Source organism: Callithrix jacchus, chromosome 2 (assembly GCF_049354715.1).
Source record: "Callithrix jacchus isolate 240 chromosome 2, calJac240_pri, whole genome shotgun sequence".
Lineage (NCBI taxonomy): Eukaryota > Metazoa > Chordata > Mammalia > Primates > Cebidae > Callithrix > Callithrix jacchus.
Window position 1 is genome coordinate 36,783,155 of NC_133503.1, and position 13,788 is coordinate 36,796,942.

At 41.6% G+C, this 13,788-nt stretch overlaps 1 protein-coding gene across 2 annotated transcripts in view; it reads left to right on the forward strand.

Moving 5' to 3' along the window:
* Positions 1–13,788, forward strand: part of KDM3B (lysine demethylase 3B) — a 78,863-nt gene that overhangs the window by 12,673 nt on the left and 52,402 nt on the right. For both annotated transcript variants that reach the window (XM_054249828.2, XM_008985573.4), the window contains exons 2-5: positions 7,585–7,752; positions 9,992–10,105; positions 11,849–11,954; positions 13,641–13,765. In XM_054249828.2, coding sequence (XP_054105803.1) covers positions 7,585–7,752; positions 9,992–10,105; positions 11,849–11,954; positions 13,641–13,765 — 513 coding nt within the window. The remainder of the gene's footprint in view (positions 1–7,584; positions 7,753–9,991; positions 10,106–11,848; positions 11,955–13,640; positions 13,766–13,788) is intronic.

Sequence of the window (13,788 nt, forward strand, 5' to 3'; positions counted from 1 at the left end):
ATCTACTGAAGAGGCTAAAAGACTGTTCACTCTCTAATCCCAACCCTCTCACTCACAATCTCCTCCCCCCAAATAATCTGCAACTTGCTTTTTTCCCTCAGTGATCTTTCCACATTAGTTTATTAGACTCATTTTTTAAATTCCTTTTATTCCATAGCATAAGTTGTATTTTAGTTCTTTATCTGAGTATAAAATGCTTTATAATTTCTGTTTTGATTTCCTGTTTGGGGTGTGTTGAGAGCTAACCCCCATCGTCTTTCTTTTTCCTTTCCTTCTTTTTATTTCCTTTTTCTTTTCTTTTCTTTTTTTTTGAGACAGGTCTCACTGTTGTCCAGGTACTATAGTGCAGTGGTGTGATCTTAGTTCACTGTAGCTCTGACTTTCTGGGCTCAAGCAGTCCTCCTACCTCAGACTCCCAAGTAGCTGAGACTTATAGGTGTACACCCACTATGCCCAGCTAATTTTTTAGTTTTGTAAAGACAACGTATCACTATGTTACCCACAATGGTCTTGAACTCCTAGGCTCAATGGTCTTGAACTCCTAGGCTCAAGTGATCCTCTAACCTCAGCATCCCAAAGTGTTGGGATTACAGGCATCAGCCACCGTGCCTAACCCCTATTATTTTTCTGAAACATATTTTACCAGGTCTCCCCATCACCTTTAAAACTGTCAGTGCCTCCTTCAAGGCCTAAAAAGGCAACATAAACTCAGATAGGTCTTGGGAGGAGCCAGACTTGTGAGAAACAGCTGGGTGACAGATCAAAACATATAGTGTGGAGAGTGCATATGCTGCCTAAAGATATTCAAATGCACATTACAAACAAACAAACACTCCTGGCCAAACAATATATTTGTCAACAGGTTTCAATTTTTCAACCAGGCGGAGCTTTTCTGTTGTTGAGATGGAGTCTTGCTCTGTCACTCAGGCTGGAGTGCAGTCGGGTGATCTCAACTCACTGCAACCTGTGCCACCACATCCGGTAATTTTTGTATTTTTAGTGGAGATGGGGTTTCACCATGTTGGCCAGGCTGGTCTTGAACTCCTGACTTCATGATCCGCCTGCCTTGGCCTCCCAAAGTGCCGTTCTTCATAGCTTACTTACTGGCCTCTTCCTGCTACTCCCAGGACACTTGATCTTTCACTTTTCTCTGCCTTTGCACCTGCTGGAAAGCCTTTCCTTCTCTTTTCTGCCAGAAGGATGCAGCTTGTCCTTTTAAGACCCAGGTTGTATGCTACTACCTCTTCTGTGAAACTGTTCTGGTTTCCCAAGGCATATGGCTTGTCTAACCTAACATAGCCTATTCAAATCTTTATTATTGCCCCAATGACTTTGCATTGTAATAATTTCTGTACCTCTCTGTTGGGCTTATCTAGGGTGTGAGTCCCTACTGTCAAGTTGCTACCTTATTTACCTTGATATTCTTGGCCCTGGCAAGTGCTTCATGTAAGGTCTGACTGTGCTTTGGATCACATGGCAACCCCCATGAACCGCACAGTGACCCCCTTGAACGCATGTACACCTCTGGAGGACCTTCCAGAATTAGAAAACCTGAAGTAGCTGGAAGGGAACGATCAACCCCTGTGCCACCTAACTAACCTGAGACATTATTGTTTCTTATTCCAGCCTCAATCGACAAGGCCATTGGACTTTGTAACTGACTTTGGCTCAACCTCCTAACTCCACATCCTACGACCCTCTCCCAGCTTGCAAAAAACTGCCAACTTTAACTTCCGTAACTTTACACTGTTCATCCCAAGTATAAAACCCAGCTCCTATCCCACCCCACTTCGCTGATGCCCTTTTTGGCCTCAGCCTCCTTGCACCCAGGTGAATCAAGCCACATTGCTTACACAGAGCCTGTTTGGAGGTCTCTTTATTCAGAGTGCCAGTTTTAACACTCATAAGAGGTATTCTGTTTTTGTTGAGTGAATAAATGAATAATGTTATTAATTAAAGTAAGAATGGCCTTGAGGACAACCAGAATCTAAACTGATGAGTACATGACAAACACGAAGCCCCATATCACTTAAATTACTACCATCTGATTTTGTCAGACTTATGGTAATTTATTTGATTTTTTTTTGAGACAGTTTGAAAAAAACTCTTGTTTCCCTGGCTGGAATACAATGGCATGACTGGCTCACGGCAACCTTGGCCTCCTGGTTTCAAGCGATTCTCCTGCCTCCGCCTCCTGAGTAACAGGGATTACTTGCATGCATCACCACTCCTGGCTAATTTTTTGTATTTTTAGTAGGGACAGGGTTTCTCCATGTTGGTTAGGCTGTTCTTGAACTCCTGACCTCGTGATCCGCCTGCCTCGGCCTCCCAAAGTGCTGGGATTACAGGCGTGAGCCACCATACTCGACTTTATTTGATTTTTAAAGAACTTTTTTAGGCCAGCCTTGTTGGCTCATGCCTGTAACTGAAGCACTTTGGGAGGCCAAGGCAGCAGATCACAAGGTCAGGAGATTGAGACCATCCTGGCCAACATGGTGAAATGCTGTCTCTACTAACATAAAAAAAAATTATCTGGGCGTGGTGGTGCGCACCTGTAGTCCTACCTACTTAGGAGGCTGAGGCAGGAGAATTGCTTGAACCCAGGAGGCAGAGGTTGCAGTGAGCTGGCAGATTAGAATTATACATCATGGCACCTAGCAATCAGTTACTTTGGAGTCTCAACCTCTGGTTTTCTGAGGATACCTGATAGAGTACTGTGTCACTTAGGATCAGATCCAGCCTGTGCATTGAACGTTCCAGGCTGCTTTTCATGGTTTGCAAGGTCTTGTCTGTCCTCCAGCCGTTGTCTCCTCCTGACATCAGTACATATTTGTAATGGCAGCACTTCTTTTCTCTGGTTCAAAATCAAAGTCATTTTTTAATTCTCTCTTACTCTTACATCCAGCCAGTCATCAAGCTTTGTGATAGGGATAGGGCTCTTGTATTCTCACAAGCACAAGTCACTTCCTTCCTCATGTTACTGCCCCCAACTCTGGGTCATGTAAGAACACTCCCTACTGCCCCACCATACACACACACAAAACCTTTTAATGATAGTTGCATACACACACCCGCACTTCCTTTTGGCAGCTAGATGAAGCCCTAATCTTTTATCTAAGTGTTCAAGGTCTTCCACATGTACTCTTAGCCTTCTTTGCCTTATTTACCACTGCTTCCTCCCAAAGTGTGTTGAATAGTTCCTGGCCATCATAGAACTTAACTGGGGCTTTTGTTGTCCTCACCCTCTATCCGTTCCTGTGCACATCTGAACTGATCTTATGCCTCTGAATACCCACCGTACTTTATTTTACCCCATTTCTATTTATCCTGTGACATATTACTGCCCCAATAGTGCTTTACAATGGACCAAAGTGCTTTCAAATCTGTTTAATTTTCACAACCAGTCTGTGAGGTAAGAAGGTGTATCATATCACAAAAGAGGAAACTAAGGTTTCAGGAGAGAAAAGCAAGTTGTCCAAGTTTTTTTTTTAGATGGAGTTTTGCTCTTGTTGCGCAACAGGGAGTGCAATGGTGCAATATCGGCTAACTGCAACCTTTGCCTCCTGGGTTCAAGTGATTCTCCTGCCTCAGCCTCTCAAGTATCTGGGATTACAGGCATGTGCTACCACACCCAGCTAATTTGTTTTTTTTTTTTTTTTTTTTCTTTTTCTTTGCTTTGGTCTTAGGACTCTAGTAGCCCTCAGCTAATTTTGTATTTTTAGTAGAGATGGGGTTTTTTCCGTGTTGGTCAGGCTGGTCCTGAACTCCTGACCTTAGGTGATCCTCCTTCCTTGGTCTCCCAAAGTTCTGGGATTACAGGCATGAGCCACTGCCCCCAGCCCAAGTTTTGCAAGACAGTAGAACTGAGACAATAGTTCAGGCCTCCTGGAACATGAGCTCCAAGCGTTGTACATTGTGCTGCCTTTCTTGGTGCCTGAGTCTGCACTTAAATGTAAGTTTGAATGCATCTCTCTTTCCAGTGGCAAGTTACTTGAAGGCAGGGACTGTCTTATTCCCCTCAACATGTATATATCTATGAATGAGCCTATTTATATATTAAATATGGTGCAGTTCAGTGTTCTGTCCTGCTTTTTTCTTTGTAAAAATCATTCTTCTCCTTTCTGAGCCTTGCATCCTCATCTTGTTTGTTTGTTTTGAGACAGAGTCTTGCTCTGTTGCCCAGGCTGGAGTGCAGTGGCGCAGTCTCGGCTCATTGCAACCTCTGCCTTCTGGATTCAAGCAATTCTCCTGCCCCAGCCTCCCGAGTAGCTGGGACTACAGGTGCCCACCACCACGTCCAGCTAATTTTTGTATTTTTAGTAGAGACAGTGTTTCACCATGTTGGCCAGGCTAGTCTTGCACATCGGACCTTGTGATCCACCCGCCTCAGCCTCTCAAAGTGCTGGGATTATAGGCCTGAGCCACCACACCCGGCCTCATCTACATCTTTTTATTAATTGGAAATGAAGCTTACTTGGAGTATTATAGATAATAAAGCTAGATCTTGATAACGGATTTAACTTCTGTGATAACTTTTCAGCACTGCCCTTCAGTTCACAAGTATTTGTTGCCTGTGAAGAGATTAAACTAAATGGTAGGCTACTGATCTATGGTTCTATACTTTTCAAGTATAAATTTCCTGAATTTTCATATCATTATAATTCTTATGTTGGTTATATGAGAACATATATACCAGTAAAAGCTATTGTGAATTCAGTAATATTTTTCTTAAAATTTTTTTCACTGTGGTAAAATACACATAACAATTGTAATGAATGTGATTTTTTTTGGAGACAGAGCCTTGCTTCAGATTGGAGTGCAGTGGCATGATCTCGGCTCACTGCAACCTCTGTCTCCCAGGTTCAAGCAATTCTCCTGCCTCAGCTTCCTGAGTAGCTGGGACTACAGGCGCAAGCCACCATACCTGGCTAATTTTTGTATTTTTAGTAGAGATGGGGTTTCACTATGTTGACCAGGCTGGTCTGGAACTCCTGACCTCAGGTGATCCACAGTGGCTGGCCTGAATTTGATTTTTATTAATTACATATGTCACACAAGCCAAACACAGTGGTTCATGCCTGTAATTACAGCACTTTGGGAGGCCAGGGCGGGTGGATCAGTTGAAGCCAGGAATTGGAGACCAGTCTGGCCAACATGGCAAAATCCCATCTCTACAAAAAATGCAAAAATTAGCTGGGTGTGGTGGTGCACACCTATAGTCCCAACCACTCAAGAGGCTGTGGCAGGAGAATCGCTTGAACCCAGAAGGCGAAGGTTGCAGTGATCCAAGATCGTGCCAGTGTGTTTCCCAAAAGTCAACAGAAATCCTTTGTTGATTGAGGGGACATAAATAAATACTCTGGCCATTTTGTGACCAGCTATATATTAGGCACTGGGCATATCTGTTATAAATAGTGATAATCTATATGCATATGTAGCTTTTTTAATTTTTATTTTTAGATGAAGTCTCACTCTGTCACCCAGGCTGGAGTGCAGTGATGCCATCTCGGCTTACTGCAAGCTCTGTCTCCTGGGTTCAAGCAATTCTCTGCCTCAGCCTCCCAAGGAGCTTGGATTACAGGCAACTGCCACCGCTCCTGGCTAATCTTTGTATTTTTAGTAGAGACAGGGTTTTACCATCTTGGCCAGACTGGTCTTGAACTCCTGACTCCGTGATCCACCCACCTCGCTCTCCCAAAGTGTGAGTGAGCCCCCACACCTGGCCGCATAGGTAGCTTTTGGTGCTGTGTTGACTCATGTTCAGAAGTCAGAATTTATACAGAAGGTCGGGCCGGGCGCAATGGCTCTCGCCTATAATCCCAGCACTTTGGGAGGCCAAGGCAGGTGGATCACGAGGTCAAGAGATCGAGACCATCCTGGTCAACAAGGTGAAACCCTGTCTCTACTAAAAATACAAAAATTAGCTGGGCATGGTGGGGCGCGCCTGTAGTCCCAGCTTCTCGGGAGGCTGAGGCAGGAGATTTGTTTGAACCCAGGAGGCGGAGGTTGTGGTGAGCCGAGATCTACCATTGCACTCCAGTCTGGGTAACAACAGCGAAACTCCGTCTCAAAAAAAAAAAAAAGAATTTATATAGAAAGTCAAAGCTGGGGCCAGGAAGGGTAGCTCACACTTGTAAGCCCAGCACTTTGTGATGCCAGGGCGGGAAGATGCTTGAGTCTAGGAGTTCGAGACCAGCTCGAGTAACATAGTGAGACCCTGTCTATACAAATAATCAAAAATTAGGAGGACGAGGTGGTGTGTGCCTATATAGTCTCAGCTACCCAGGAGGCTGAAGCAGGATAATTGCTTGAGCCCAGGAAGTCGATGCGGTAGTGAGCCATGATTGTGCCACAGCACTCTCAACAAAGTGAGATCCTGTTTAAAAAAAAAAAAAAAACAAGTCTAAGCATAATATTTATTAGAAAAACGTAGCTTCATTTTGATGTGATCTGCTTTCAGAATGATATAAATACAGTATCTACTTAAGTATATCCTGAGAAGTGAAATATCTGTTAAGAGAAGAAACAGCATTGTTGTGACTACAGCTAGTCTTGACCAGCAGATGTGAGCTTACTTCTGACAGTTGAACTTAAGAATCCACATGCAGAGCTGGGTGTAGTGGCTCACACCTATTATCCCAACACTTTGGGAGGCCCAGATGGAAGGATCACGTGAGCCTAGGAATTCAAGACTGGCCTGATTAACATAGCAAGACCCTATCTCTACCAAAATAATTAATTTTAATGTAATTTTAAATTTATAAAAGGATGGGCATGGTGGATCATGCCTGTAATCCCAGCACTTTGTGACACCAAGGTGGGCAGATCCCTTGTTCAGGAGTTCAACATCAGCCTGGGCAACATGGTGTAACTGTGTCTCTACAAAAATTACCGGGACGTGGTGGCACATGCCAGTAGTCCCAGCTACTTGGAAGGCTGAGGCAGGAGGATCATTTGAGCCTGGCATACGGAGGTTGCAGTGAGCTATCAAACCATTTCACTCAGGCTTGTTGACAGAGTGAGATCCTGTCTCAGTCAGTCAGTAGAATCCACACACAGGAGTGGGAGAGCAATGATTTTTAGCATTTATCTTTTTGAATTTTTGCTGTATACATACATCACCTATTCAAAAAATAAAAGTTCATTGTCATTTCAATAGAAGTACAAAAAATTTCTTCCTATTAGATTATGAGCTCTTTGAGACCAAGAAGTGTACCAGATTCCTCTCTGTATTCCTGAACCTAGCATGGTACCTTATATATGGTAAGCCCTCAGCTAGTATGTGTAGATATGAATTAGAAACTAAGAGTTGCCAATTTCAGTAGAGACATGACTAAAAATTACTGAATGACTGTGGATAGTTCATGCCTCCTTAACTCTGTCCCTCCTTTTCAGAATGGGGCTGAGACCAGCTTCCTGGCTCTGAAGATCAGTTTTTATTGATATCCCTTAGAAGAACTTAAACACAATTTAGAATTATTCCTAGTCAGTTGTTCAGAACAATGGGGTTTATGTGCATGTATAAGTATGATGTGAGATTTTTCCAAGTGTGACTTCCAAACTGCTTTTTATCTCTTTTTGCAGATCTTTGTAGAATTTGATGGCTGTAACTGGAAGCAACACTCCTGGGTAAAAGTTCATGCTGAAGAAGTTATTGTGCTTTTGCTGGAAGGATCTCTTGTATGGGCACCCCGTGAGGACCCAGTCCTTCTCCAGGGCACTCGAGTCTCCATTGGACAATGGCCGGCCCTGGTGAGTGGCTTTCACTGGGTGGGAACATATCTGAGCTTTACTCCTATAATATAACTATGTGTTAGGGAAAGAGTGTGTGTAAGAGCTACATAGTTTGTCCTTAACTAATTTGTTTTTTCTGAAGTTACTAATGCAGAAATTAGCAGCAGTCTTTTCTCCTTTGTCCTGCAAAATGTTTTATATTAGATGACATTTGATATGACAGAATTTTTTTTGGCTGAACATGGTGGCTCACGCCTTGTAATCCTAGCACTTTGGGAGGCTGAGGTGGGAAGATCACTTAAGCTCAGGAGTTTGAGATCAGCCTGGGCAACATGGCAAAACCCCATCTCTACAAAAAATACAAAAATTAGTCAGGTCTGGTGGCACACGTCTGTGGTCCTAGCTACTTGTGGGGCTGAGGTGGAAGGATGTCTTGAGCCCAGGAGATCAAGTCTACGGTGAGCCATGATTGTGCCACTGCATCCAGCCTGGGTAACATAGTGAGACCCCTGTCACAAAAACAACAACGAAAATAATTTTTTCACTTTAATCTTAAAGCAAGCTTTTGAAATGTTATTTGTAACCTTTAAAGTTTTTTTTCAATTATGGAGTAGAACAAAATAGCATTATAAAATTTATTTTGTTTTATTATTTTATATTTTTGAGACAGGTTCTGGCTCTTTCACCCAGGCTGAAATGCAGTGGTGCAGTCACAGCTAACTGCAACCTCTGACCCCCAGACAAGACATCCTTGGCTGGGCACAGTGGCTCATGCCTGTAATCCCAGCACTTTGGGAGGCCCAGGTGGGTGAATCACGAGGTCAAGAGATCAAGACCATCCTGGCCAACATGGTGAAACCCCTTCTCTACTAAAAAATACAAAAATTAGCTGGGCATGGTGGCACGTGCCTGTAGTCCCAGCTACTTGGGAGGCTGAGGCAGGAGAATTGCTTGAACCCAGGAAGCAGAGGTTGTAGTGAGCCGAGATTGCGCCACTGCACTCTAGCCTGGCACCTGGCAACAGAGCAAGACTCTGTCTCAAAAAAAAAAAAAAAAAAAAAGATATCCTCACACCTCAGCCTTCTGAGTAGTTGGGACGACAGGCCCACAGCACTGCCCCCAGTCTAATTTTCGTATTTTTTTGTAGAGATGGTTGCTCACCGTGTTGCCTAGGCTGGTCTTGAACTCCTGGGCTCAAGCAGTCCACTTGCCTCAGCCTCCTAAAGTGCTAGGATTATAGGCATGAACCACTGTGCCCAGCTGTGTGTTATAAAATTTAATTGTGAGAGTATCCATTTGTTTCTGTCTGTCCTGTTAGCAAAGTATAGGCATAAATGGTAACTTCTAAAAAATCCTAATTATCATGTGGCTAACAGAATTAAATTAATATTTAAAACAAATATTTTTTATCTATTGGTGGTATATATCATCACTTACTAAACTTTGTTTTTTGGGTTTTTTTTGTTTGTTTTTTTGAGATGGAGTCTCGCCCTGTCGCCCAGGCTAGAGTACAGTGGCGTGATCTCGGCTCACTGCAATCTCTGCCTCCTTGGTTCAAGCGATTCTCCTGCCTCAGCCTCCCGAGTAGCTGGGATTACAAGCACGCGCCACCATGCCCTGCTAAATTTTGTATATTTAGTAGAGACAGGGTTTCACCATGTTGGCCAGGCTGTTCTCGAACTCCTGACCTCAGGTGAGCCACTGCGCCCAGCCCTTTAGTTTGTTTTTAACGCCTCTTTCCAGTTGAACTTTTAGGAGAAGCTCTTTTGTAAGTGGATATGGGGTCTCTGCTTGATTTTTTTTTTATAGGCTATTTATTTATGAAATGGTAATATGAATTAACCATGCATTATTTTATAAATTTCACAAAGATTTCAAGAGTTCTAGACATGACAACAGTATAACTGTTTATTCTGGGAATTTTTATAATTTAGCTTCCTTGAAGTCTGGCAAGATTAGCCAGATCCCTAGGCAGAATTAGGAGAATTTCTGATTCCTCTGTCCTTTTTAGCCAAGAAGAATATTGAGCTGACTTTCTGCATTAGTTAGCTTCCCATGACTATTTGAGGGGCAGATGCTAGGTTGGGAATGTTTCCAAGGACTTATGCTTTAGCTTATCTATATTTACTGGGATGAAAGATATAATAATTCTTTCTCTGAAGTTAGATATTTGTTTGAATTGCTATTTTTTTATTCCCAAGTTCTTTTTTTTTTAATTCCCAAGTTCTAATCAATTTCTTTTTATTGTACTTCACAGACTTTTACTCCCCTAGTAGATAAACTGGGTTTGGGATCTGTGGTTCCAGTGGAATATCTTCTGGATCGAGAGCTTCGGTTCCTGTCAGATGCCAGTGGGTTGCATCTGTTTCAGGTATTTAACACTTGCTCTAGTCTTGAGCCTATTATTTCTCTCATTGCTAGTTTCTTTGTTGATATAAATATAGGTATTTCCCCTTTTCTTTTACTGGGAACATATTAGCATTTCTTTTATTACTTCCTCCCATAAATATGCTGTGCCTTTTTTATTTTATTTGTTTGAGACAGAGTTTTGTTCTTGTTGCCCAGGCTGGAGTGCAGTGCCGGGACCTCGGCTCACTGAAACCTCTGCCTCCTGGATTCAAGCAGTTCTCCTGCCTCAGTCTCCCAAGTAGCTAGGATTACAGGCATGTGCCACTGCACCCAGATAATTTTTGTATTTTTAGTAGAGACAGGGTTTCACCATGTTGGTCAGGGTAGTCTCGAATGCCTGATTTCAGGTGATCCACTCACCTCAGCTTCCCAAAGTGCTGGGATTACAGGCATGAGCCACCATTCCTGGCCTTTTTCTTCCACCTCCTGGTTTCAAGTGATTCTTGTGCCTCAGTCTCCTAACTAGCTGGGATAAAGGGCGCATGCCATCACACCTGGGTAACTTTTGTAGTCTTAGTAGAGACAGAGTTTCGCCATGTTGCCCAGGCTGTTCCCAAACTCCTGGCCTCAAATGACTGCCTGCCTTGCTTTCCCAAAGTGCTGGGATTATAGGCATAAGCTACCATACCATACGTCTCTGTGCATTTTAAGGGATTTTTTTTGTTCCCTTGAAAAGTACTTTTGGTGGCTGAGGCTTCTTCTACACAGCCCTACCCCACCCTAAAACCACCCAAGACTTAAGACCACAATTCTTAGTCCCTTCAGAAGAGGTGGCTTCTCTGAGGTGGCTGTTTCTATAACTCGAGTCCAAGGGGCCCTATACATTATTGATATCCAGGAGTTTGGACTGGTTCCAAGCAGCATGAAGTATTATAGTTACAAGAAAAGGGACAAGTTAAAAAGTTGAAACAAATCAGCATCTGAGTTATAGTTTTAGAATTTAGGAAAATATATTTATTTCTCACTGGTAAGGGTTACTATCTGCAGGAAAAAATGAGACACCTAAGTGTTTCACTCTCTTATTGAGACAGACAAGAGCAGTTACTTCCTAAACTGTGTTCTGTGAAATATTAATGATGATTTCTTTTTTGATATGTCCTCCCCCACTCATTAGGCCTCGTTTCCTCTCGGTAATCTTGCTTTATTCATATTTATAATCCTAGTGCTTTATGAGATAGCACTTAGTAAATGTTGGATAAATACTGAAATAAGCAAAAAGATTTACAAGGAACAAAATGTTTTGTGGTCAAATAAGTATGAGAAACACTGGCCTAAATAAGTTTCTCTCCTGTATGACTTCTCAGAGCCTTTAATATGCTATTATATGTAGAAAGATATATAATATTTCCTAATCCTAATTGATCCTAGCATCCTTAATTTTTGCAGAAATCTCATAAGACTAGACTTCTTCTGTTTTTTTGTTGTTCAAGAGACAGGGTCTCACTCTGTCACCCAGGCGGGAATGCAGTGGTGCAGCCATAGCTCACTGCAGCCTCAAACTCCTGGGCTCAAGCAATCCTCCTGCCTTGGCCTCCCAAAGTACTGAGATTACAGGCATGACCACCTCACCTAGCCTGAAACTAAAGTTCTATAGATATTGTTTGGCAAATGTTGATGTACAGTTCTTTAGGGTATGATTTTTCTCAGCTGATTAGATGTTTGCTATTCATTTTAACATTCAGTTGTTTTCTTTTATCTTTACCAGATGGGAACAGATAGCCAAAACCAGATTCTTTTGGAACATACTGCACTGAGAGAAACAGTTAATGCTTTGATCAGTGACCAAAAGCTACAAGAGATATTCAGCCGAGGTAAGAACAGATAGTCTTCTGTCCCTGAACTCTGATTCAGGTAATGATCTCTGTTGAGTGGGTTACCATGCAACCTTAAACATTGGTACTTATTTTCTTTTTGTGGGTATAGTCAGATGCCACATGAAGGATTTAAAAAATAATAATAATAAAAATAAAGAAAGAAAATCTCCAGTTAGCTGGATCTGTAGAATAGAAATCTCATTCTCTTTCCATCACTTTTCTTATGGAGGTATCTGTAACTCAGATGAGACTGTGTTATTCTGTCTAAGGTCAATCCATCCCCTTAAAGATGCTCTTAGAGCAAAAACAGGATCTCATTCAGACCCGTGTTTCCTCTTCATTCTGCATTTCATGATGTACAGTTTTATTGTGGGTTGAGTTTTAGTTTTTTTTATTTCTTAAGTATTACCGTGTACTAGACAGTGTTAAGGCATTGGGGATATAGTAATGAATTAGAAAATCTTTGCTTTTGTTGAACTTACAGTCTGCAAGTTTCTCAAGCTCTAAAGACTTAAGACCAACAAATCACAACTTAGAGTTCAGAGTATAAAATAATGTGTCCACAGACTCATTGACATTAAAAGCATGTTATTTTTAAGAATAAAAAGAATTATTAACTTTCAAGTTTAGATGCAAGTTTTGCCCAAGAATCTACACAAAATGTGTTGGCTTCGTTTATATTGCACATTTCACTACCCTTCCTTTCTTGATTTCATAATAATCGTTATTTTCAGGGAAATAGTTTCCTTGTTTCTCTTTTGTCAAAATAAATCTAAACAGGTAAGTATAGAAAAACTGACCTATTGGGGAAGGAAGGTGTCAGGATAAAATGATGTTAAATAATCAAGGAAAGATGGTGGAAGAAAGAGTATGAGGAAAATTGGTAGCAGAAAAGAAAATTGAGTGGACAGGAGAGGTAGGGAGTTACATATATATATGTATATATATAAAATGTATAGAAAAGTTACAGAAGCTTAATTATAGCTCTGAGAGAGAATAATCTAAAATTGGTAATGAATTAGGTATTTAGTCTCAAATGTACAAGGATATGTGGGAGAGAGAAACTGTCCTTGGAGGACAGTTTAAATTGCCAGGTAACATTACCTGCTGATAAAGTAATATATTTGAAACTCTGTGTTCCTAGGAAGACAGGTGCTATATTTGTTCAGACTATTAGTGCAGAAGGCTCGAAACCTCATAAATTGAACTCTCCACCCACTGTTTTTGAAAGTCAGATACCAGAATGTAAGCGGTCATATACAACATAACATAATGTAACATAATATTACATTCAGCTTAGTGGCCTCCCACTTTTTTCATGTACAAGTCAGGTATGTAACTACATTTCATACTGCTGTAGTCTTTTATTTGGAAGTTTCCTTTCCCTTCCTGTGATACTTTCAGAACTTAAAGATTAAAACAAGGGGGAATTAGAGGGCTGGGAAATTCTAAGGAATTTTCAAATAAATGAAGAATTTACAAAGACTACTGGAAGAAACCATTCATGTTTTGTTTTTAAATTGCTGAATTTGGTAAATCTGGAATTGCTCATTTGTTCAGTTCTATAAAAGGGGACCAAAAGTGCCAAATATTTACATTATCTAATTTTCCTTTGGCTTTTAGAAACAATTATGAAATATAGCTTAGCCAAAAATATTCAATACTGACTGATCTCCTTTTTAGGTCCCTACAGTGTTCAAGGTCACAGGGTCAAAGTATACCAGCCAGAGGGGGAAGAAGGATGGCTCTATGGTGTTGTGAGCCATCAAGACTCCATCACTCGTCTTATGGAGGTGTCTTTAACTGAGGTGAGACTCTGTTATTCTGTCTG